The 26380-nt window shown below is 38.2% G+C and overlaps 1 protein-coding gene across 2 annotated transcripts in view; it reads left to right on the top strand.

Moving 5' to 3' along the window:
- prkag2a (protein kinase, AMP-activated, gamma 2 non-catalytic subunit a) overlaps nt 1–26380 on the top strand; it is a 126550-nt gene that overhangs the window by 16414 nt on the left and 83756 nt on the right. The window contains exon 1 of one of the 2 annotated variants that reach the window (XM_067435662.1): nt 15285–15461. The exons of the other annotated variant lie outside the window; for it this stretch is intronic. Coding sequence (XP_067291763.1) covers nt 15362–15461 — 100 coding nt within the window. The 5' untranslated portion in view covers nt 15285–15361. Of the gene's footprint in view, nt 1–15284; nt 15462–26380 lie in introns of those variants that run through there. 2 annotated transcript variants of the gene reach the window in all.

Consider the following 26380-nt stretch of genomic DNA (forward strand, 5'->3'; position numbering starts at 1 on the left):
ACTGTTATGATATAAAGTTACTGTTCGTGGTATACTGCAGGTTTGCCAAAACTCTATTAAATTATGTGTTACTCAAATGTGTTATCCGTGGTGTCTTTGTTGGTTGCGTTTAAAGAGATGAAGATGTTGAAGTGAAGATCATTTAGAAAGCATGCAGTTATTTTACTGCAACTTTGCTTTAAACTATCCATGTGACTTAGCATTTCAAATGACTGTTATTTAAACGCACACAAAACATTGTTGACACATAGTATTTTGGTGTTGTCTTTGGGTAGTCTGTTCAACAAGGAAAAGATTAATCAGCCGAAATTTACTTCGTTCCCACACACTGACAGTGTAATCAATAATTATAAAATTAAAGCTTGTCTTGGAAGAAGTATGAAGTGACCTATAATTAGATGATTAAGAGTGATTACGTGTATGCCTGAGTTTGAATGTGTGGGTATAACTGCTCTGTAGTACCGCAGTAAAGTTGTGAAAGTAGGTTAGGGCATGGATTTTATATTTACAAAAAATAAAGACATTTTATAACATAAAAAAATAACAAATTAATAAACAATAAACAAATTATAATTCAAATAACATATAAATAATTTTAAAATAATTATTGAATTTATAAATATATACATTTATATTTGTTATATATATATATATATATATATATATATATATATATATATATATATATATATATATATATATATATATACTGTAAAAAATTATATGTCCAATAAGTTATGACAACATGGGGCGGCAGTGGCTCAGTGGTTCATGTAGATTGTCTACAAACCGGAAGGTTGGTGGTTCGATCACCGGTTCCACCTGACCAAGTGTCGAAGTGTCCATGAGCAAGACACCCAACCCCAGCTGCTCCCGACGAGCTGGATGGCACCTTACATGGCTGACATCGCCGTCGGTGTATGAATGGGTGAATGTGAGGCAAAAATGTAAAGCGCTTTGGATAAAAGCGCTATATAAATGCAGTCCATTTCCATTTACAACATATGTTTTTACACTGTTTTAACTCATCAAAATAAGTTAAGAAATGTTAAACTTGTTTTTTATTTGTTATACAAGATTTTTTTTTTTATTAAGTCAGTTTAACATAATTTAAGTTGAAATAACTTAAACATCCAAGTCGATTGTACTGCAAAAGTTCAAAATATATATATATATATATATGCCTATATATATATTTTAAAATAATTTGAATGTATAAATATATAAACATACCTATTTAAACTTAAATAACATAAATGTATAAATAATTTTAAAATAATTATTTAATTTATACATTTTTGTTATACAGTGCATATGGAAAGTATTCGCGGTGCTTCACTTTTACAATTTTTTCAGCCTTATTCCAAAAATGGATTACATTCCTTATTTTCCTCAAAATTCTACAAACAAAACCCCATAATGACAATGTGAAAGAAGTTTGTTTGAAATCTTTGCAAATGTATAAAAAAAAATTCACATAAGTATTCACAGCCTTTGCTCAATGCTTTGTTGAAGCACCTTTGGCATCAATTACAAGTCTTTTTGTGTATGATGCTACAAGCTTGGCACAACTTTTTTTTGGCCAGTTTCTTTGCAGGACCTCTAAAGTTCCATCAGGTTGGAAGGGGAGCGTCGGTGCACAGTCATTTTCAGATCTCTCCAGAGATGTTCAATCGTGTTCAAGTCTGGGCTATGGCTAGCCCACTCAAGGACATTCACACAACTTTGTTATCTTTGGCTGTGTGCTTAGGGTCGTCGTCCTGTTGGAAGATTAACCTTTGCCCCAGTCTGAGGTCTAGAGCACTCTGCAGCAGGTTTTCATCAAGGATGTCTCTGTCCATTGCTGCATTCATTTTCCCCTCGATCCTGACTAGTCTCCCAGTTCCTGCCACTGAAAAACATCCCCACAGCATGATGCTGCCACCACCATGATTCACTGTAGGTATGGTATTGGCCTGGTGATGAGTGGTGCCTGGTTTCCTCCAGACATGACACTTGCCATTCAGCCCAAAGAGTTCAATCTTTGTTTCATCAGACTAGATAATTTTGTTTCTCATGGTCTGAGAGTCCTTCAGGTGCCTTTTGGCAAACTCCAGACAAGCTGTCATGTGGCTTTTACTGAGGAGTGGGTTCCATTTGGCCACTCTACCATACAGGCCTGATTGGTGGAGTGCTGCAGAGATGGTTGTTCTTCTGGGCAGTTCTCTTCTTTCCACAGAGAAACGCTGGAGCTCTGTCAGAGTGAACATCAAGTTCTTGGTCACCTCCCTGACTAAGGCCTGACCAAGCGGACAGCTCTAGGAAGCTAGGAAGAGTCCTGGTGGTTCCAAACGTCTTCCATTTACGGATGATGGAGGCCACTGTGCTCATTGGGACCTTGAGCAATGCTGCAGAAATGTTCAAGTAAGAAATTCTGTACCCTTCCTTAGATCTGTGCCACTATACAATCCTGAGGTCTACAGACAATTCCTTGGACTTCATGACTGGGATTTTGCTCTGGCATACAATGTTAACTGTGGGACCTTATATAGACAGGTGTGTGCCTTTCAAAATCATGTCCAATAAACTGAATTTACCACAGGTGGACTCCAATCAAGTTGTAGATACATCTCAAGGATGACCAGCGGGAACAGGATGCACCTGAGCTAAATTTTGAGTGGCATGGCAAAGGCTGTGAACACAGTGTTTTTTTGTTTGTTTTTAATACATTTGCAAAGATTTCAAACAAACTTCTTTCACTTTGTCATTATAGGGGTATTGTTTGTAGAATTTTGAGCCCTGCCCCATCGAGGCATGAACTCCACTAGACCCCTGAAGGTGTGCTGTGGTATCTAATACCAAGATGTTAGCAATAGATCCTTTAAGTCCTGTAAGTTGCGAGATGGGGCCTCTAAGGATTGAACTTGTTTGTTCAACACATCCCACAGGTGCTCAACTGGATTGAGATCTGGGGAATTTGATGGGCAAGTCAAGACCTCAAACTCGTGCTCCTCAAACCATTCCTGAAGCACTTTTGCTTATTGGTAGGGTGTATTATCCTGTTGAAAGAGGCCACAGCCATCAGGGAATACCGTTTTCATGAAAGGGAGTACATGGTCTGCAACAATGCCTAGGTAGGTGGTATGTGTTAAAAAACATCCACATGGATGGCAGAACCCAAGGTTTCCAAGCAAAAAGTTGCCCAAAGCATCACACTGCCTCTGCTGGCTTGACTTTTTCCCATAGTGCATCCATGTGCCATATGTTCCCCAGATAAGTGACACACGCATCTGGCCATCCAGTGATTCACGTGATTCATCAGACCAAGCCACCTTTTTCCATTGCTCCTTAGTCCAGTTCTGATGCTCATTGTTGGCGCTTTTGGCGGTGGACAGGGTGCTTTTGTGTAGTTTACAAAATGCAGTGTAAATGTGTATTTTGCAGTGTGTGGGTGAGTGTGTGTGTAGGTGTACCACACACAGGTCAATACATACAGTTAGGAATATTTTTCTCCATACACATACACACTTATATAACAGCACTACTATGCTTCTCCGACGGGCCATTAGTTGCTCTGGCTGGCAGACTTTCCTATCAGCCGAAAACAACAGTAGCCTATTGATTTATTATTCAATACTGAGTTGGAGCAAAGCTGAATGCCTCTGTCTGATTGTACAGCAGAGCTGGCCAGATTAAAACACAACAAGAGAGAGTATTAAAACATTAGAGGCACTCGAGAGAAAAGGAAGATGTGTTTCTGGGCTATGTTTTTATTACTGGATTATATTGATCTGTATAATGAGGTTTTTATCTGCTGAGTGCATCTGGTTCATTTACACACACACACATTTCTCTAGAAGGGCCTCCAGATATGGGATATGGATCCATTTGAGCATTGATAAAATCCGGGAGCTAGTTTGTCTTTCTGGACATGTGTGTGTTTAGCTGAGATGTATGTGTTTGTGCCAGTGACTCTGAGCTTGATGAACACTGATGGACAGCAGCTTCTGATCAAGCAGTGTTTGTCATTCAGGAAATGACACTCTTGCCGGAGAAATTCAAATCCTGTTATATCCGGGAATTGGGCTGCGCCCAGACGGTGACATCAGAATGCAGAAAGCACATAATTCAATCATGGCTGCTTTCATTATATTAACTGAAATTAATCCTCGACGCCTAAGACGTCCTCAGAGCTCCTTAGCACTGGCAGCTGGAGATGAGGACGCCCATATGTCTCTATGATAACAGTTCAGTTTTCCATAAGAAGACAGTGATTAGGAAGGAGTGATGCTGTGTCATCTTCGAAACACTAAACCTTGTGTGCCACAATCTGATTGTTTGGGGTGTATTGCCACCTACTGGACAAAATTTAAATGTTGCATTCTTGACATATATATATATATATATATATATATATATATATATATATATATATATATATATATATATATATATATATATATATATATATATATATATATATATATATATGTCAAGAATGCAACATTTAAATTTTGTCCAGTATATATATATAGTCAAGATCACATTATTATATTATATTATATTATATTATATTATATTATATTATATTATATTATATTATATTATATTATATTATATTATATTCACTGCTGTCAAACGATTAATCGCAATTAATTAAGCTTGTGTTATAATATTTGTGTATATACATACACACCTTGTATGGCCTTGTCTGTTTCGTTGCTTCTATTACTCTCCCCTTTTTTGTAAGTCGCTTTGGATAAAAGCGTCTGCTAAATGATTAAATGTAAATGTAAATACACACATGTATGTATGTATGTATGTATGTATGTATGTATGTATGTATGTATGTATGTAATATATATATATATATTATTATATTATATTATATATATTATATTATATTATATATATTATATTATATTATATTATATTATATTAATTGTTCAAAAGTTTGGTTCAGTAAAATTTAAAAAATGTTTTGAACAAAAGTCTCTTAATCTCACCAAGTCTGCCTTTAGTTGTTTAAAAATACAGTAGATACAGTAACATTGTGAAATATCATTTTTTCAATATCAAAAAATATCAATATCAGTTTTTTTATCATTGTTGCTGCTTATTATTATTTTTTTGTAGAAACTGTGACATATTGTTTTCAGGATTTTTTTTTGATGAATAGAAAGTTCAAAGGAACAGCATTTATTTAAATTAGAAATCTTCGGTAACATGATAAATGTCGCTTCTGTCGCTTTTGGTCAATTTAACACATCCTTTCTGAATAATAGTCTTTATTTTCTTAAATAAAAATGCTTACCGTCCCCCAGTATTTTCAATGTTCCCGTGCGACCACTAGATAGAGACAAAGTAAACACAATTATTGCAAGATTGTTTGAAGACAAAGTCTTTCTCCAATGGGTTTGCAGCAGATGGAACCCAGGAAAGTTTTAGAAATGTTTCATAAACAAAAGTAAACAAAAGAAATATTAAAATCAACCTCTGAATCGGTTTCAGGTGTGTGTGTGTGTAACTTGCAATAGCCCAGCATAACGGCCATGTGTTCACGTGAGAGTGATAAAAGGAAAAAGACAATGACCGAGAGCGAGAGAATGATATGCAGCATCCAAGCACACGAGAGAAGCGCTAAAGTGAAAGGCTTTTTTCTACCTGCCACACATTCTCACTCACTTCACCACAGGAGCTCTGACCCTAGAGCGCTTATTCACAATGACTCACAGCACTTGTCGCCAGGCAACAGTTAAATAAACAGCGTTCAGCTGACAGATGCCTGCGATGAACCGAGTCGCAGCAGCCTTATCTCAGCAGTGGACTGTCACACACTTGTCCGAATTCATCTGTGTGACACGATGCCCTCTATACTGACCAAAAATAAGGTGTATTAATAAGGCACTTTTACCACCTTCTATGGGTGAAAAATGAAGTAGGCCTACATGTTATAATTATAATTGGTTTCAATCAGTTATACTTGGTTTCAATTATAAGCTATACTAATGCAAAATAGTCAATTATTCCACCATGGTCTCTTAATAGCAAAAATGTACCATGGTATTACGTGCTGTTATTTTATTAAGCTTTTATTTATATACTATTATTGCATTTATTAATATTTTAAATTATTTAATTTTTATATTTTCAGTTTTAATTTTACGAATTAACCTATTTTATGTGCTATTTATGTATATATTTAACAATGGTATATTAATATGGTAATCATACCATGGTATATATCAAAATATCAAGGTATAATCGAATTATCGCGCTATCATTGCACATATAGCCTAGCTTAGGAAAAATATCAGTTGGTTTGGATTCATAACATTCTCCTATTGTAAATGGCTGGTCACTTTTGTAGTTTTGAATGTGCTCTTAGAATATTTAGGATTATTTAAGGCCCATTGACATCAAGAATGATAACAATAAAGATAGCTATAACAATAACTATTTAGCATCCACACTGTTGCAATTTTGACATCTGTTGCTTAAAGCTACCCTGACAAGCCAGATCCACATCAAGATGTTTGGTCTGGAAACTCACCATTGACAGGGCTCAATGTGAGGGGCGGGATAAACGGTTGTCTTTCAAACTCCCTCTGCACGCGACTGGATAGCTAGTTGACAGATTAAACTTTCACCGTATCCGGTCGGCAAAATTCCAAACACATCTTTCCTTTTTAAGAATGACTTCAGTGCCGTTCTTTGTTCTTTTCTCAGAGAAAAGCCCAACTCCAAGTCTTCCAGAGTCGCAGTCAAAGCTGATTCGAAAGACCGCCGTTCGCCAGCTTCTGCATTTACTAGTAGCACCCAAGCGCAACTCGGCCGTCATTATGTTAATCCCCGCCCACCGACTCTATATACAATGTGATTGGCCTGACCAGAGTTTGGTTTTTACAGCTCAGAAGTGTATTCAGAGTTGCTAGACGACACTCGCGGCAGATTAGATTTACTGCCGCTAGGGTGTGTCTAGATTTTTAGGCTAGCTTCAAGCTACACTACGTAACTTTTTTTCCGCTAGAGGGCGTCTATTCAAAATAAAGGCGTAGTTCGATTACTCCAGGTTTGAGTGCGGAATCTTGGGACATGTGGTCTTCACCTCACAGCCGGTGGAAAAGAATTGGGATAGGCCTCGGGCAGAAATCATGCTCATGGATGTGATTATTAACGTTACTGTAGTATGAAGCAGAGCAGGACCGAGTGTTGAGGAGCTGAGCAAGGCCGCTGGAGTGATTGTTACATAAACACACGGCTCGCGAGCAACAGGACTTTTATTATGACGGGACACAGTTCCCGGCGCCATTTCCGCTTTTCCTGTCATGATTATGAGGTAACGCAGCTCTGTTTATCATATTAGATATATTTAAGTGTTTTTAAAATGATGTTATGACGTTATTCTGTGCGTTCGCTCAGCAGCTGCTGTGACACTTGTTCCCACTGCCAAGAGTAAAGCGCTTCTGCAGAATAAAACCATAAACCGAAGGTAACGCAGATATGACGCAATAGACAGGCGACTCCCTCAGACGTCCCGGTTCCTTGGTTAAAATAGTATTTTTCTCACAATTTACAAATAATTGGAAACATTTAGGATATTGTAAGAACTCAACTGAACAAAATATATAACACTGGCCTGGTGGTTTCTGGATATCTTACTCTAAAAATATGGAGTGGTAAACTCCATAAAACTGGTGGTCTCCCTTGAGCTTGAACTGCATGGTGGCTGAAGTTTGCACCGGGCTAGTGTCATCAGTGTCCGGCGTGATGTTGGGATGTTCCGGTTCTCGGCTGCTGAGTCTCGGCTGCGTCACTGTTCCATCTTGCACCGACCCCGGTGTGTCCACAGAAGTGCCCGGAAAACTCTTTGCCTCCTGCATGGGGCTGCAGTGATCCCCATCATCTGGTCTTCAGCTGTCATGCCTCGACGTCATCAGGACACTGCCGAATTGGGAATATGTGGCAATAGAGCCTCTAGCGCTGGGAGAAATGTAAAACATGGAGTGGACCACAGTGTACTGCGGAGCTTACAGAGACTTCCACCATCAGCTCTGTTTTCTGTTCAGAAAAGCATCTTACTGTTATGTGTTGGTTGATTGTTTTGTATTTTATCTATATTTTGACCTGTTATTCATTAAAAAAAAAAATTTCCCTTTGTTGCACTTTGAGATTCTTCGGAATGAAAAGTGCATTATAAATAAAATTTATTATTATTATTTTTTATTATTAAAAATACTACATAGTGCATAGCACCTTTAAAATCAGGATGAATTCTGATTGGCTCTCAATGTATTTATTCTTCATCATTGATTCCAACCATATCATTTCTTTCTCGGCACTATTTTTGTGGTGTGGACTCTGCTATTCTTTTATATTTAGAAAAGTTTTAGAACTATATATTTATATATAGTTATATTACCCCTAAAGGCCAGTTCTGGTGTGAATAATACCCGGGGTAATAATCCAAATATTTTAGCAGCACCAGTTCTATGATAATAAGAGTGAGCTGCACTGCAGTTATGTAATGTCTGTGACAGACAAGAGTTAATTTTAGGTCGAGATGCGTGGAGTTCAGGGTTTGTTCCTGTCAGCACAGAGAGAGTGACAAGAACCCATTAGGAATCATCTGACCCTGCTGAAATATTCAGGCTCCTGCCTTTGCGTCTTTTTTTTCCATTCACACTCACAGAGACAATTTCCCTGGGAAAATGCATGCTTGTTTTTCAGAGGTCAGGGTGGTACCATTTTTCAGAAAAACGTAATTTTAAAAGAAAATGTTTTAGACAGAGATATATATTTGCTCTGGTCAGTAACTCACAAGTGTGGTCTATCAATAGCAGGTGGTATTTTGTACAAATGCAGAACAGAAATGTATAATTTCACTTTGAACGTAAGTTGCAGATTGTTACTTTTGACCCCATCCGTTGGGATGAAAGTAACACACAGGTGGGTCAAAAGTAACACAACAATATAAGCTAGATTGTTTTGTGTTACTCTTGTTTTTATTAAATATACCTGACTATGACCTTGTTAATATGTAACTGCAAACACATTTTGTAGCTACTTTATCTTTGCAAGAAAAATTCTTAAATTACATTTTCATTTAAAATTTTAAGTTTAATCAAATGTTTCAAATATAACCTGACAATACAAACTTGTAGGTTTAGAATATTTTTTGTGCAATGTCAATCTATTTGATAATTTTTTTCTTCAACAATATGAACAATATAAAATTAAATCATAAGCATAATATGCATTATATATATAAAAGTGGGACAAAAGTAACAAGTGTTACTCTCGTCCTGACAGGAAGTCTTGACATTTAAGCACGAACTCTGAACAAAACTGTGAAAAGACAAACCTCCAGGATGTGTAACAGCAATAAATAATCTGTAGAGTGAGCAATACTGTGACACATGAAACGAGAAACACAACTTGTAATTAGAAAAAAAAGTACAGCTTCAGTAATTTACTTTCCTTACTCGAAAACTATATTTCGGACCCAACTGCGGTAAACGATGACGAAATCACATATTTTTTTGGCAGATCCATCAAGGGTTGCGTGCTGAATGTGCTGTCATAGCTTGGAATGCAAATGTAGTCAGGGCTCTGAGAAAATCGCTTTGTTACTTTCATCCCGCGTTACTTTCGCCCCGGTTCTCCCCTATTAGTGAGAGCTTGACCTGCCAATTGTCATATAGGTCATGTATGTACTGAATATATATAATATTAGTATATGTATTTCTCACTAAACAAATTAATTTTGAAATAATTAAAGGGGTGGTCTCGTGTTTTTTTATAGGCTTGGTTGTGTTTATGGGGCACAGTATAACATGTTGTAATGCTTCTTTTTTTTTAAACGCCATATTTTTCTTATATTTCACCTTTATTCCACAACGCTGTCTCCACTGTCCTTTGAACGGCTTGTTTGCTTCCTGCTATGAAGCCCATTACTCTGAAAAACGCAATGGTCTTAGATTGGTTAGATGGCCAAATGTAGTTTCATGTATTTTTTTGGGCTGAAGTGCCAAGCACAGGTTGCTGGAAATGCCACGCCCCTTACCATTATGGTCAGAAGTCACATCTGCGGTGACTAGCAAGGGTTTATGATGTCACCAACCCAGGAAGAAGCTCGTTGTAGTCACAGCCGGCTGTTTTTGTAGGCAATAAACTGCCATTATTTTAAAAGACAATATCTCTGTTTGCATTGAACTTTCAGCGCTGTAACTTTGCAGATACTGTTTATGCTCAAGCAGCAACATTACACACTAACTAAAGTTAAAAAATGAATATAGTCTGGTTTTATTTCATTCATTTGCCATCTAGGTCTTCTTTTATTATCAATGTACATTGTGTGTGTGTGTATATATATATATATATATATATATATATATATATATATATATATATATATATATATATATATATATATATATATATATATATATATATATATACAATGTTTTAATTATTGTGCCATTTTCCGCTTCTAGCATGAAACAAAGCATGTGGATAGCATTTAGATAATGTTTGAGGAATGTCTCAGTGCTGTCATTGTGCCAGTGAATTCCTCACCCTCATTCAGGCCTTATCTGGGAATACTGTTCATCCCTGGATCAGAGGATGCAAAGAGCCCCAGTGTATTTACAGAAAACGGCCATGTTTGCACATCATTTCCTGTCAAAAGATATAGCATGGGCATATCCTTATTTGGAAAGAGTGTACAGACTGTCTGTTCACGTGTCTTTTCTGTTGTGGCGATATTGCTAGAACATTTCTCACCGACAGAAACATGCATCTCTGACCTCTGAGAACTTAAAGGAACAGTTCAGTAAAAAAAATCTGTTCATTCTATCATCAGTACCTAACTCAGATGTTATTCCAAACTTGTATGACCTTTAAACAGGACCCTTAAAGTGGTCTATATGACATTTAATTTGTTGTACTGATTTTCTATGCCATTGCATTAGGCTCTCTAAAGTCCCTAACATGGCCGGCCCAGCATTGGCAGTGTGTTTTCGCACCATTGACACTAGTTGGACCCTAATGTTTTTTTAAAGATTACTCTGATTGGCTGTTCAGTTTAGTACAGAGCTCCGCACATGACAAGCAAGAAAAAAAAGGTAAATAGTGCGCATGATTTACTACTTCGTTCCCTCGATTTATAAATCATGCGCAAGATTTACTAATTCGTTCCTTCGATTTATAAATCGTGTGCACGATTTAGCAAATCGAGGGAATGAATTTATAAAACATGCGCACTATTTATAAATCGAGGGAACGAATTTGGAAAACTTGCGCACGATTTAGCCTACTAGTATTTTACTGCTTGCTAGTGCGGTACCAGTACGGTACCAGTTTAGCGAACCAGTCAGTGCAAGATAATTAAAATGAAAGCGATGAAAGTGCAAATGAGAAATGAAAGGAATGAAAGAAGATGGCACAGTCAGACGTCATCTTACCTAAGCATCCCAATGCACAAATATATTTCAGAACGTGAGCCACCCCGAATAAAGAAAGAGATCAGCATGATTGATATTCAAAATGGTGAGGAAGCTCTGCTTTGTTTATGTTTGTATATCTACAGTGCTTTTGGTTTCCCCTTTTTGAATGACAAATATAGACTTGCTACCTGCTAATATAGACAGTTATTTCTTTACATGCAGACACAGAACTAAAGCCCTGCATTTATGCCCGAGCCCGACAGGCCCCGACTTTTTTATGCCCCTATAGGGCCGGGCTTCGGGCTAATTTTAACGTCATACCTAAAACGCGGGACGGGCTTCGCTCATTTGAAACTTAAATTAAAGTCTTAGATGCTCAAAAACACAATCATCTTCAATAAAAATGAATGAAACTAAATGATCTCACCAGTGCATAAGTCGCTTTTTCTCATATTGCGGTCTTTGAATTTGAAATGAGCTGCGTAATTAAATGCATCTTGAATCTTTTGCCTTTTTTGCTGTGAACTCCGTTAAATGAGCATATACCGCGGGAATAGAAGATTCCTTTGCGAGCGCCACGAGCCGTATCAGCCTGCTTCAGCTCGTCAAAAATGCCTTTTACTGTGGTGGTAATAGTAGGCTAAATTAACTAACATGCTTAAAATGTTTTATCTATGGATTTTATTATAGGCAAGACAAGTCAAGAGTTGATTTGAGAGTCTAAATTGATTTAATGTGGTTAATCACTGGCAGTCGCTTGGTCGTCAATTAAAAAAGTTAAAACTTTACTTTAACAAACAAAAAATGCTCTAAACATTTTTCTAAATTAACTTAATAAAGAAACAAAACGAAATACAAATCTTTGACATTAAAAACAAAACTGAACTATTTTAAAGGTGCACTATGCAACTTTCCGTCCACTAGGGGTCGCCTATTCTAAACAAAGGGGTAGTGTGATGACGCAAAGTTTGAGCGCAGCATCTTGGGACATGTGGTCTTCACCTCACAGCCGGTGGAAAATAGGACTCGGGCAGAAATCACGTTCAGGAATGCGGTTATTACCGTTACTGTAGTATGAAGCAGAGCAGGACCAAGTGTTGAGGAGCTGAGCAAGGCCGCTGGAGTGATTGTTACACAAACACCCGCCTTGCGAGAAATGGGACTTTTATTATGACGGGATGGAACACAGTCTCCGGGCGCCCGCATCTTCCGCTTTCCGGTCATTGGTATGAGGTGATGCAGCTCTTTTTTTATCTAATATCTTTTTATTATATTAGATACATTTAAGTGTGTTTAAAATGATGTTATGACATTACTCTGTGCATTCGCTCAGCGTCTGCTGTGACACTTGTTTACGCTGCTAAGAGTAAAGCGCTTCTGCCAAATAAAACCGGAAACCGAGGGTAACGCAGATATGATGCAATTGACAGGCGACTCCCTCAAACGCTTTGCTGAAACGTCCCAGGTCATTGGTTAAAAAAGCAATTTTCTCACAATTTACAAATAGTTGGAAACATTTGGGATATTGTAAGTACTCAACTGAAAAAAATATTTAACATTGGCCTGGTGTCTTTTGGATATTTTACTGCAAAAATACAACATAGTGCACATTTAATGGCTGCAGCAATGTATAAAATAAATAAATAAATAAAAACACGGGCTCCAGTCGGACTCAGGCCAGTCGGACTCTGGCCGAGATTTTTGATAAGCTGTCGGACACAGGTCGGGCTAGGGCCTCAGCGTCTTGGGCAAAAGCCAGGCTAGGGCCTAAATTTGAGGCCCGTACAGGGCTCTATACAGAACACACATGCTAGCTGACAGTCACCTTTAGTCCTGTTGGTGTGTTCAAGCGCAGCTTTTTTGGCCAAGACACAGCTGGTTCTTTTATGTTGGCTGACTGACTGGAAAAGTTAATCTGGCTCGACTCCAGAAGTACAAGGTGACCTACGGCAGAAAACAGAGATTTCCAGCCACTTGGCGTCATCCACTCTCATCTGAAAGCTTATTAAATCAGGCAAATGGAATAGGAAGGCTTTTCCAGCACTGACACCATATAAGAGCAGGTCAGCACTTGGTTGTGGACACAATCGCTCTTGTGAACTGTCTTCCTGTTTGCTGCCTACACAAGAAGCCTGTGCCAACTGAAACAGAACCTCATAAGTGACTGATTTGGAACGCTCTACATACTGGGCAACATTTCACACCACTTGAGAGATGCAACTCAAAATGCATTGAAGAGTTTGCTGTTAGCGTGTTGCCAAGCTACTTGGGTTGGGCAGAGCTCCGAAAGGAAGAAATGGCTCCCTTTCAGTTCCTGAGTGTGAAATAGAATTAGCCACATTAGCCCATGCCAGTGACGCAGGTTCGAATCCCGCTTGGAGTGGTGCAAGTAGGACCAGTCACATAGGCAGCTCACTTAAGAACAGATCTGCTGTCTGTAGTGGGTCGAGAGTGCACAAATACTAACTGCATTTTTGTCCTAAAAACCAACACCACATTCTTTCCAGTGTCCTGTTGACCCTGAGACTTTGAAGACGTCAAAGCACAGTGGGTTTTGAAGGAATTAGCTACTCACCTCTCACCAAAGGCTCTTTTTGGGCCCAAAATGAGCTTCTTTAGAAGTGCTTATAGCAGGTCCCTAAGTGCCCCTGACAAGGAACGACAGTGGACAGTTTGAAAAATGAGAGGTGATTACTCAAAGCCCATCTAATTCTGCTTATGCAAGTATCTCTTGGCATCAAGCCTGGCAGTGTGACTTTACCCACTATTAAGTGATTAATTTGGTGCCTGAGTGCACTGACAGAGAATGATTTGTTTATGATGGTACAGGAAGAAGGGGGTGATCAGATGTTGATGGCAATTATCACCTGGGACATGAATTCATTAGCTAAAGTGATTGTCTCTTTTTCCTCCTTGAATGGTACACCCTTCATGACCCAGATATTGGATTTCACTAGGGTAGAGAGTTCCAGATGTGCTCTGTTACAGGGCAAGATACAGATTTGCTGTTATTTTCTGCATCTATTAAAGGTCAGTTTTCATTATAAAAAGAGTAGCAGACAAATGTACGCTACCAATAAATAATGCAGGAACACCTTCAAAGCTTAATAAGGTTTCATTACTTACAAATGTAAGCGCCGTGCAGTAGCAATGTGACATTGATGATTAAAAAGATTTGTGTAAATATAAAAATGACCCAAATCTATGTATTACTCTGTACTACTTTAAACCATTGGTTGCACCACTAATGAGCAAATAGAAATAAGACTTCACCTTGCATTAGACAGGAATGTTCTCCCATGGTGCTGAATTAATTTCAGTTTGGCAAAGTATTCGGAAAGGTTAAATCCTATTTTATGGTTCCCTGACTTTTGTTTTTTTCGCCTTAATGTGAGTTTATTCAAATCAACTGACTCTAAATCAAAGTAAGTCTGAGACTTAGTTGCCTTACTGGATGGTGAAAGGTATTTCTATCTATACTTTGTCTTATAATAAAAATCCATTAAACACAAAACATGCAGAAGAAGACTAAATATAAATGAAAGTACATTGAATATTCATGAGTGGGTGTGGTTTACTGCTGTTTGGCCAATCACTAGCAACTCCTAACCAGGCATGGGTAGGTTTCAGTGTCTCTCTGTTACGCATGCTGTTTTGAAGGCATCACACACACATGCTGGCATACACACAGCTGCACTTGACAATCTGTAGCCGGCTGACCACTGATTTAGAATTGGAGTCTGTTGGCGAGAAAAGAGCTGGAAAAAAAAGTTGAAGAACTCTGAAAGAAAGACTTTGGTTGAAGAGCATGGAATAATCCTTGAAGTGCACTTGTCACTGGCAGATAGATTGGGTAACTGAAGTGATCCTCACTGTTTGTGGGTACAGCATGACCTTTTGCACTGTCCACAGTCTCTCCACACTCCCTCACATCCATGAAACGATTTAGCAGCCTGAGAGGGATCAAAAAGCGCAAGGACCAAGAGGGGCGGACTGGGAGACGACAGTCAGAGCCCCACAGCCTCTTGGGAACCAGTAAGATGGCAGTTTTGATTTTTTTAATATGGCAACATGTAATTTGTTTGCACATATTTTATTAATGTTACTAGCTATTTTTGTAAAGAAAAATATACAAAGTAATATATACAAGACACAAAATAAGTTACATTTTCATATTTTATATATGAAATACAAGGTTGCAGTTACCTTTTTATATAAGTGGAAATTGGCTTCCATTGACTTTTTTGGAGCTTTTTGTATTTTATGCGAGTTTAATGCATCAGTAACAGGACTAGTGCACTGTAGACAAGAAACACTCACTATATAAATAACACTGATTACCTCTACATATATCCCAACCTGTTAGCGGTTGGGATAAGCAGCAAGTGAACAGTTTGTATTCAAAGTTGATGTGTCAGAAGCAGGAAAAATGGGCAAGCGTAAGGATTTGAACAAGTTTGACAAGGGCCAAATTGTGATGGCTAGATGACTGGGTCAGAGCATCTCCAAAACTGCAGCTCTTGTGGGGTGTTTCCGGTCTGCGGTGGTCAGAATGTATCGAAAGTGGTCCAAGAAAGGAACTGGGATGATCCGGTGACAGGATCATGGGCGGCCAAGGCTCACTGATGCACGTGGAGAGCGAAGGCTGGTCCGATTAAACAGACGAGCTACTGTAGCTCAAATAGCTCAAGAAGTTAATGTTGGTTCTGATAGAAATGTATCAGAATACACAGTGCATCGCAGGTTGTTGCCATATGGGGCTGCATAGCCGCAGACCAGTCAGGGTGTCCATGCTGACCCCTGTCCACCACCAACAAAGCTGATGGAAGAAGGTGGCCTGATTTTCTTTTACATTACGTGGATGGCCAGACGGATGTGTCGATTTATCTTTATAAATCAGATGCTAATTTGCGCGGCTCTTGATAGATTGCGTTGGTCATTATGGAAATGATCCGGCTGCATCTGTGTTCTTTAATTTGTGCATCTTCAGCTAATTTGGAATTTCCCTCTCACGCTAGTTTCATAAATCTGGCGTATAGTTTTATATTTTATGTCTAATGCAATGACATTCTGGTGTCTAAGGGCACTGTCTTTCAAATCTTCTTAATTTATGAGAAGCAAATGACCAGAGAAAAGTCTGTATAGATATTCTTCTGAAAAATCTTGTCCATTTCTTGAACTTTCAGTCATAAGTAAACATAAGTAGGGCAATGCATTCAGATCTCAGACCTGGAAGAGTCTCATTTCTTCAGTGTGATGATGGATTTGCACAATAAGAGCGAGCAGAACATTTTACCTGTGAATTTTCCCTAGAGCCCCTAGAACTCATTTTTCAGCGCAATCTGTCAATGAAACTTCTTGCAATATGATTACCAGATCCGTTAAACAATCTCAGGTTACAGGTGTCATGAACTGGCTTTTTTAAAATAATGAGGTTTAACTAATGACATTCGTGTGATTTTTACATTCAAAAACTTCTTAACTAATAAGTAATAGGCTATTTTCTACACTGGTTTTGAGACTGTCTTCTGAACGCTGGGTTTTGGTGGGCGTGCCACACTGGAGACTTGGAAGTAAACGCCCACGGCTAGGATTGAAGACGATTTGCATATTTATAGAGCTTCAGCTTCGCTGTCATATCTATGCCCCTGTAAGTTCATATGAGGGAGAGATTATTAAAGCGGCAACTGCAATGATTCTCTCGACCACAGGGCTCATAAATGTCTTTATCAAACAGACACAATGATTTATTTCTCATCCACCCTCGATTGATTGGAATATTAGTTCTATATTACATGGCCCGTACGATCGGTCGATATAAGCGCGAACACACACACACACACACACACACACACACACACACACACACACACACACACACACACACACACACGCACACACACACACACACACACACACGTGCGCGCCCAGAATAAGAAAGAATTTCTGCTGATGGGCGTACGTTTTGGTAGCCCATCTAGAAAACACACAGCCCCGTGACTACTATTAGGCCTACATATAAAAAAGACGTTTTACTCACATACGTTTGTTACACCATTCCTGTCGGATCCAATATAGAAGGCACAACATTGTCTGCAAATCCAGCACTTGAAACTTGTTAACAAACGGTTCCGCGGTGAAATGAAGCGAACACACAAACGTTCTTCCCCACGTGAGCTGGAACTTCATTAAAATCAAATGTAGTATCACACATTCCTAATATTAGGATCCGACGGAAAGCTTATGCAGCGACTGTGTTCACAATATCTTGCTATCTTCTTCCACATGTTTATTGCTGCTGGCTTGTGATCAACCGATCAGCTCCATGAGCCGGTGGGCGAGACTACTGAATTAGACGTGCTGTAGAGGTGTGTTTCGTAGCGTGATGACATAAGGATGAAGCACACGACAGTTTTCTGGGCCTGGTGTCTATATAAAAGCTTTTCTTTGACTAAAAAGAAAGTTTTCAGCTCTGAAACGTATGGGATATTCTTATATTACCGTGACCTTTTATATATCAAAAGCTCAAGGGAAAGTTGATTTCTCAATTCATCACCCCTTTAAGATATATATTATGTAATACTTCCAAATAGGGGATTTTGCTCGGAATGTGCCAACTTCGAACAATTAAGCACGTCTGCAATGTGGATCAACAAAACCATTAAAGCTGCTAAGATTTGTGTGACTTTTCTTAATCGGATGTTCTGTCTTCTTTGGGTTTAATGATTGTGAAGGGCTAGTGCTGTGATATTAATAATGGGCGTTGTTATTTATAGTCTGCTGACAGTGAGTTTCAGTGGGACTCATTAAAATATAAAAATGACATGGTGCTGGGAGGAAATAACAAGGGCAAACAGAGGTTTGCCGCTGCAAATTGGGTCTCAAGCACAAAACATACACATTAAATGACATTTTATTCTCTATTTTTGTGTTAACTTCAAACAGCCTGTCTAAACGGTGTTTGTTGGAATGAACATCTGCTGTGTGATGTCGTGTTTTGTTCATATACAGTGTTTGGGAATGTCAGTGATGTCACAGCAGTGTGTCACAGACCAGTTCTATGGAAGCCTATTTCATCCTCTGGGGGGAAAAACAAAGGTAATTGTAAATGTGTATATTTTGTGAGCATGGCATTATCTTTTAAACCATCTCTGCTTAGAGGAAATAATTAAGGGATGTCAAAAGGATAAAATCTTTGGCCACCCACATTTAATTACATCTAATTAGAGACTTAATGAAATCGTGTTGTTACTTGTTAGTGAGGAAGGCTGGTATTGGTGGGTGGTATGACCACATACATGTATGTTTTATACAAATATATCTAATATTGAATGAAAACTTTTGACTGGCAGTGTATTCCATAAAAATGCTGTTTTTATACTTCTTAGGCAGCTGCTGTATCTGAGTGTATCCACTTTAACCAGCCACTTATCTATATTAACCAACAGATCACATTTCACTCTGTATCTAACAGTCAGTGGCTGGGAAGACGATTGACAGAAAGGAAAGGGAGAGAGCAAGAGAAGGAGGAATAGAGTGGATCATACTTGCCCTCTGTGAACAGGGCTGGATGTTGGAGTGATATTGAGAAGCTGACAGACTGATGGATGATAGAGAGACACAGATAAGCAGTTAGCGGCTGAAAATGTCAGGACATAGTGCAAATGACAGTAGGAAGATGCCCCTCACTGATCTGAGACCTGTTACAGCCACTCGAAGTCCATAAAAAAGCAACGTGTTAAAAAGCTTCCCAGCGCTGGGAAGATGAATTTAAACTGGGTCATTAATGTAGTAGAAATGTGAAATTATTTTTTAATTTGGTGCTTTCTAGACTGAGAAAAGACAGAACATGTATTTTTGTCTCATGGGGATGAAAGACAACAATTCCCAGAATGCTTCGCTGCCCTATAAGGCCATTCCCAAAGCCACCACTACTAGATTACTGAATCATTGATCACTTTCCCACCGAGACCGCGTTCATCTTCATAAAATCAGTACAATTACACTACAATTAAAAACTTAACGTGTGTGTTCAAATGGGATTTAGCCGCTAAAGGGAGTCTCACAGCCCAAAACGCTGCAGGAGTCACATTGACAGTCATGGATGAGCTCGTGATGAGAGCTGAGGTAAACGCGACGGCACTCGCGGCATAGATTCACAGCGCATGATTAGTCTGGTGCGTGTGTGTGTGTGTGTGTGTGTGTGTGTGTGTGTGTCTTGGGGATTGAGGATTGAGGATTGGGGATTGGGGATTGGGGGGTGGTGTGGGGGGAGCACAATCATTTGAATGTTTCTACTGATACAAAGCCATATGCTAATCGCTGAAGTAACCATTTCATTACTCACCCTCATGTCACTCATGAGTCATGACTCACTCATGTCATCCCAAACCCGTAAGATTTCGTTGATCTTCAAATCACAAATTAAGCAACTACCACTTTGAAGCAAAACAATTCAAAAATAGTAAAACTAATCTTTATGAATTTAGCGGTTTAGTCTAAATCACTTTATATGATGAACAGATTGAATTTAAAACATGTCATTTGTGTTCTGAAGATGAACGAAAGTCATTCTGGTTTGGAACGACATGAGACTAAACAGAATTTTCAACAAACCCTTTAAGATTAATACATTTTTTGAAAATATTTGAAAATAAACACTTGTTCAGCCAGAATGAATCAAATCAATAATCAAAAGTGACAGTAAAGACATTTTACTGCAATAACCAGCAGATATCACACTGTAGCCCAAGACTGGTTCCCTACTCAAGCTAATCAGGGCTGAGTCAGTACCTAGATGGGAGACCCAACTGGGAAAACCAGGTTGCTGCTGGTAGAGGTGTTAGTGAGGCCAGCAGGGGGCGCTCACCCTGTGGTCTGTGTGGGTCATAACACCCCAGTATAGTGATGGGGACACTATACTGTAACAAGCCCCGTCCTTCAGATGAGATGTTAAACTGAGGTCCTGACTCTCTGTGGCCATTAAAAATCCCAGGATGTCCTTCGATAAAGAGTAGGGGTGTAACTCTAGTAATGGAGTAATGATGCTGAAAATTTAGCTTTCCATTTACAGGAATAATGCCATTACATCATCATTCCATTTGTTTGGGCTAAAGGGTTAGTTGACCCAAAAATGAAACCTCTGTCATTAAATACTCACCCTCATGTCGTTCGACACCCGTAAGACCTCCGTTCATCTTCAGAACACAAGTGAAGATATTTTTGTTGAAATCCGATTTCAAAACAAAACTTCCTGTAGAATCGGAACTTATCGAATCAGTGTATCGATTAATGTTATGGATCTTGTGCCAAACTGCTGCAATCACGTGACTGTGGCGATCCGAATCATGAATCGGATTCGGATTCGCTGTCGCAGATTCATAATGGTTCGCAGCTTTGTTTTGAAATCGGCCCATCACTATACAAGTCGCTATTTAGGTTTTTTTTGCGCACAAAAACTATTCTCGTCGCTTCATAAAATGATTGTAGAGCCACTGTAGTGAGATGGGCTTTGTAACGACGTCTTTAGTGCCTTTATGGGTCTTGAGAGAGGAAATGACATTGGTGTCAATGAAGGCCTTTCTGAGCCATCGGATTTCAACAAATATATCTTAATTTGTGTTCCGAAGATGAACAAAGGTCTTACGAGTGTCGAAAGGCATGAGGGTGAGTAATTAATGACAGAATTTTCATTTTTGAGTGACATGACCCTTTAAGCAGCACAGCAACCCCTATAGTCATGACATAGCAACCTCACAGTAATACATACAATCAGAACAACCTGGCAACCACATTTTATTTAGAAAATGTCTTTCTTTTATTATTTTTCTTTGCCAAAAAACTGTCCCTCTGCATCCTAGCGAGTGTGATAAAGGAACTGTGAATCGCCTCTGCACCCTTTAAATGACAGCTTCTGAAATCCAAATATAAAAGACTAGGCTCTAAAAATAACGCTCGGATCAGATCTGAGTTTGGCTTCTTTAAAAGCGGCCATGTGCTGAAAATGAGAGCAGCAAGCACTAACTCTCACGTGTTGTGAATGTCATACACACCGCAGGAGAAAATGCAATCCTATTGGTCAGTTTAATGGGGTTTGACAGGCGTCACTATGACATGAAGATGGTGCCTGCTGGGAGAACAGCCTGGACTTTGTGACACATGGGTGAAGGTCACCATGCAGAGAGACATCCAAAGCAACAGTTATAGCAGCTTCATCAGCATATTTTCATACGCACTTTATTTCACAGGACACACTGGCTATATTCGGAGGAAATACTAGGGTACTGCATACTGTATACTGCAGTATACAATGTAATTAATCATTTTTGATAAAAGGTTTTTAATCCAGTTTTAATCCAGTTTTATAACATATCATTATGTGCAATAATTCTTATTTATTTCATTAATAATTAGTTAATCAATAAATTAAGTAACATTAAAAAAAAATGCTTTTAGATAAATACAAATGTATAAATAAAAAAATAAATAAATTACCTTTTACATTTTTTGTGTGTAAAATGCATTTTAATCAAATAATTACAGATGATATATTAATTCTGGTAAAAATGAAAGAAAATAAAAATATGTGTTGAATTATGAGGTATAATTTTCCTTGCAATATTGTGAGAAGTGGCAAGGTGTCTAGAAAAATAAATAAATAAATAACACAGCACTAAAAGAAAAAAAATCGCTTGGCAGCTTGCTAAAATGGTTAGAAAATAGCCTGCTGTTATATTCACATCTAGCCATTCAGCTGTCCCAGTTCTGCATAAATAGCTTTAGGGGGCGCTGCTCAGCTTGCTCTGGCCTCGTTGATCAAGAACCGCCCTTGGAAATTTAATAAGATCCATTCTCTGTCTGTATTATGTTTTTAACACAACTTTGCTATCCTTTCTTCGCAGCTCTTATACCTTTAGAGAATGTGCTTGTTCTCATGTTTGCATGTCTCATGATATATTTAACAATACAGTCTTTACCCACATGTGAACTTAAAGGGATAGTTCACCCAAAAATGAAATTGATGTCATCAGTGACTCACCCTAATGTCGTTCCACACCCGTAAGACCTCCGTTCATCTTCGGAACACATTTTAAGATATTTTATATTTAGTCAGAGAGTGTATGCAAGTGTATGCACACTATACTGTCCATGTCCAGAAAGGGAATAAAATGTAATTTCGATGCTTCAAGAGATTCTAATTAACTAACTGATGTCACATATGGACTACTTTGATGATGTTTTTATTCCCTTTCTGGACATGGACAGTATAGTGTGCACAAACTTTCATTGAAAGAACAGAAAAGCTCTCGGACTAAATATAAAATATCTTGAACTGTGTTCTGAAGATGAATGGAGGTCTTACGGCTGTGGAATGACATTAGGGTGAGTCATTAATGACATCAATTTCATTTTTGGGTGAACTAACCCTTTAACCATGACATAGCTATGAAACATGACATTAGAAGTACATCAGTCAGTACCAAAAAGCACATAATGCACGTGTTTACTCAGCTAACATACGTAAAAGACTTTGTCTCCTGTTTATGCAAAGTGAAGAAAGACAGACAGGGGGAAAAAGGCAAATGAAGAGGTCAGTGCTGATTGATTTGACTGTGCTCAGGCTGCTGTGAAGTGTGTAGTTGGTGTTGTATTACTTGATGTACTGCTTGCCACCGTTTAAAAACTAATGCTTTGTGAATAATCAAACTTATATTAAATGTAAGCATGCTAACTGGTAGATTGTGCTGGTTATTATGGAAATGATTGCCGGCGTCTGTGCGCTTTAATTTGTACGTCGTCAGTAGATCACGCACAGAACTTTCCACTCCCATCTGCGTTTTTTTGCGCTCTCACGCTTAGTAAATCTGGCTCTTATACTTATAAATAGTGATAGATACTATTTGCACCTCAGTGTTGTTGTTTTACATTAAAAAGTAATAACAATGTAAATTATTATATTTATTAAAATTATTAAATGGATGCTGTCTTATTGGGACAATGAAGCATCCCCTAAACCTACCCCCTAACGGATAAACACTTTATTGTTAAAGGAAGTGTATGTAAGATTGTGACTAAAACTGGTACTGCAATCACTTTTAAATGACTGTAGAGCGGTGTATCCCCTCTCCCCCTCACCCCTGACTCGAGGTTGCCAGCAGCTATGGTAACTAGAGCAGATCTGACAATCCGGATGCCAAAACACTACTGACTTCGTGATTGGTCGATAGGTGGAGGGCGGAGCTTCAGGCCAAAACATAACATGTCAACATCAACATCAGTTGAGGGCTGCAACAATAATTTTTATATGACAATATCCTGGCCGGACTACTGTTGTCAGTGATATAAGTATTTGAAATGAACATGATTTCTTAATGTCTAGTGACATATCAGGGCCATTTCATGATTAATTTAAATACTTTTCTTACATACAGTTCCTTTAAACACGTTAGGCACTTAAAATCCACATATTGAAAATAAATGCCTTTCTGATCTGCTATGACATGGGATAAGAGAGTAAACCAAACCATACTGTAAACAATCCTGTGTCTTCTGTAATTTTGTCTGGCCCAACCAGACTTCAGGCGTTGTTAATGTAGCATTTGCTAACAAGTGGGCTATTTCCACTTAGTGTAAATAGACACTCTAATAGGCGTGCAGATATTTAGGAAACATGCTAATTCACATAGGGTGAATTCAGGTTCAGTGGGATACATTTACCAAGTCATCTCAATGGCAAAAAGTGAATTCACCCTGAATTCACCCTACTTGTTTATCTGAAAAACAATGCTACTGCCAGTTATTCTACTTTGAAATGTGCATTCCGTGTTGGAATGTCTGTTTTGGTCTGTGTGATCCCTCCCACTGCCAATTTACCCAATAGTATTTCAACACCCTGGGTTGCCATTTGACAGAATACACAGCATATTCAGGGCTTTTCCTGGGTCAGAAATGGTCTTCGGTGGTGGCTGACCAGACATGGTCATCCACATACACGCATGCACGCACACATATGCGCACACACCAACAGTAAAAGGACCTACCCGCATGATCTGTGAGCCCAATACTGACAATAAATATATATATATATATATATATATATATATATATATATATATATATATATATATATATATATATATTTTTTTTTTTTTTTTGCTAATCTAATTTTGATATCTCATTATGTATGATGTCTTGATGTTTGTTTCTTTAGTTCCTCGTTTTTACACAGTTTGCATGGTATACTGATTTATTATTTTGGCAACAATCATTAAAAAGCAGCATTAAAAATGTAATAACAAATAGTCTAACTATCCACCATATACAATTTAATAAAATGATTGGCTATCAACAACTTGGTTTGTTCTGGTTTTACCTTATTACAGTCTAAACTCTTTTTTTTTGTCGTAATTTACGACACATCAATATAAATACTCAAAATAAATACATGAAAATACTGTTGATTATTAAGACTAATTCTTACTAACCACTCCTGTTTAATTGGGTAAACACACTTGCATTCTCATTTAAGAGGTGTTGTGAGTAAATGATTACACACCGATTCACGAGTTCATCAAAATGACTCGGTTCAAATGAGTCATTAGTTTGCGAATCGGACAAAAGCGGATGCATTATATGTAAATCCAGACTGTTAAAACAACGCAAACGATTTGTTTGGGCTCTCTGCTCGTTCTCTGTCACTCAGTTAACGTGCGACCTGTCACGTGCATTAGTAATCTACATCAGTTTACAATAACTCATCTAATAAGGCTTTGGCGGGACAAAAATTTGTTTTGGCGGCCGCCAAAACATTTTCAATGTAGGAAAAACCTTGTAGCGGCAGAAGCCAGCAAGCAAACGGGGTCCGAAACTCCAGATTCTACCGGACATAAAAAGGACATCAATCTAAAAAGCTCTATGTCCAGAGGTATGTCCTTATGTCCCTCTCCAGTATTTTAAATTGGACTGCAGTACACATTTAATCACTAGGTTGCAATATTACATACTGCACCTTTAAAATAATATCAAGTGCAGTTTAAGATTTGTGTTTGAAATATTGATTTTCGTGTCATGCCTCACTGAGTAAGTGCTCTGCCCATGAGCAGGGATATAAGTATGCAGTGCTGGGTTAACATATCTGACACTGGGTCAAGGGTCATTGGTCACTGAGGATGAATGTTGTTAACCTAAGTCTGCAGGGTAAACATCAAAGGAGGTCATAATGACAGCAAAGGATGGGTAGACAGCAGTGTGTGTGCAGGATTGTGCTATCTTTACAGAGTGAAGTTCACATCCTACAGTCAAAACAGAATCAAAATGGACAGTGTTTACGTTCTTAGTCTAATCTCACATCAATGCACATTATTAAAAAAAAGACCTTTGGTGTCTCTGTAACTAAGTTTCTTCTAACATCTACATGTAATTACATTTTTCTTCATACTTTTATCCATGGCCTCATTGCATAATGTCATATGTGATAAGATGAAACATAAATATGTTTTATAGGACGATAAATGGTTGAGATTTCGCTAAATAAGCTAAAAGACACATTTCTCAAAATGTATTTCTTCCTCAGTTCAGCCATTAGATCATCCTCAGAGGCTTTAAATGTGATTTATACAGTCGTGGTTATTTATGAAAAGCGCACCTCAGCTTAATGATGCAATGGAGACAACACTTCTAGAATAAGCAATTACGTTTGAGGTGAATCAACTTGGAATTTATCTTCTTAAGATGTGTTTGAATTAAACATAACAAGGTTTTGGATATCTTACATAACCAAATATAAGGGGTACACGTAGCCTTTGGCCTTATTTTGATTTGATTATTGTCCATAATTACATTCAAATTATTTGATAGCAACATGGCTTCATAAATATGCCACCTGTCTTGCTCATGTGGACAGTTTAATTTGATTAGTCCTGTAAGTATAGCCTTTGGGTGTGTTCTGTTCAGAT

The sequence above is a fragment of the Pseudorasbora parva genome, chromosome 24, assembly GCF_024679245.1.
Source record: "Pseudorasbora parva isolate DD20220531a chromosome 24, ASM2467924v1, whole genome shotgun sequence".
Classification (NCBI taxonomy): Eukaryota; Metazoa; Chordata; class Actinopteri; order Cypriniformes; family Gobionidae; genus Pseudorasbora; species Pseudorasbora parva.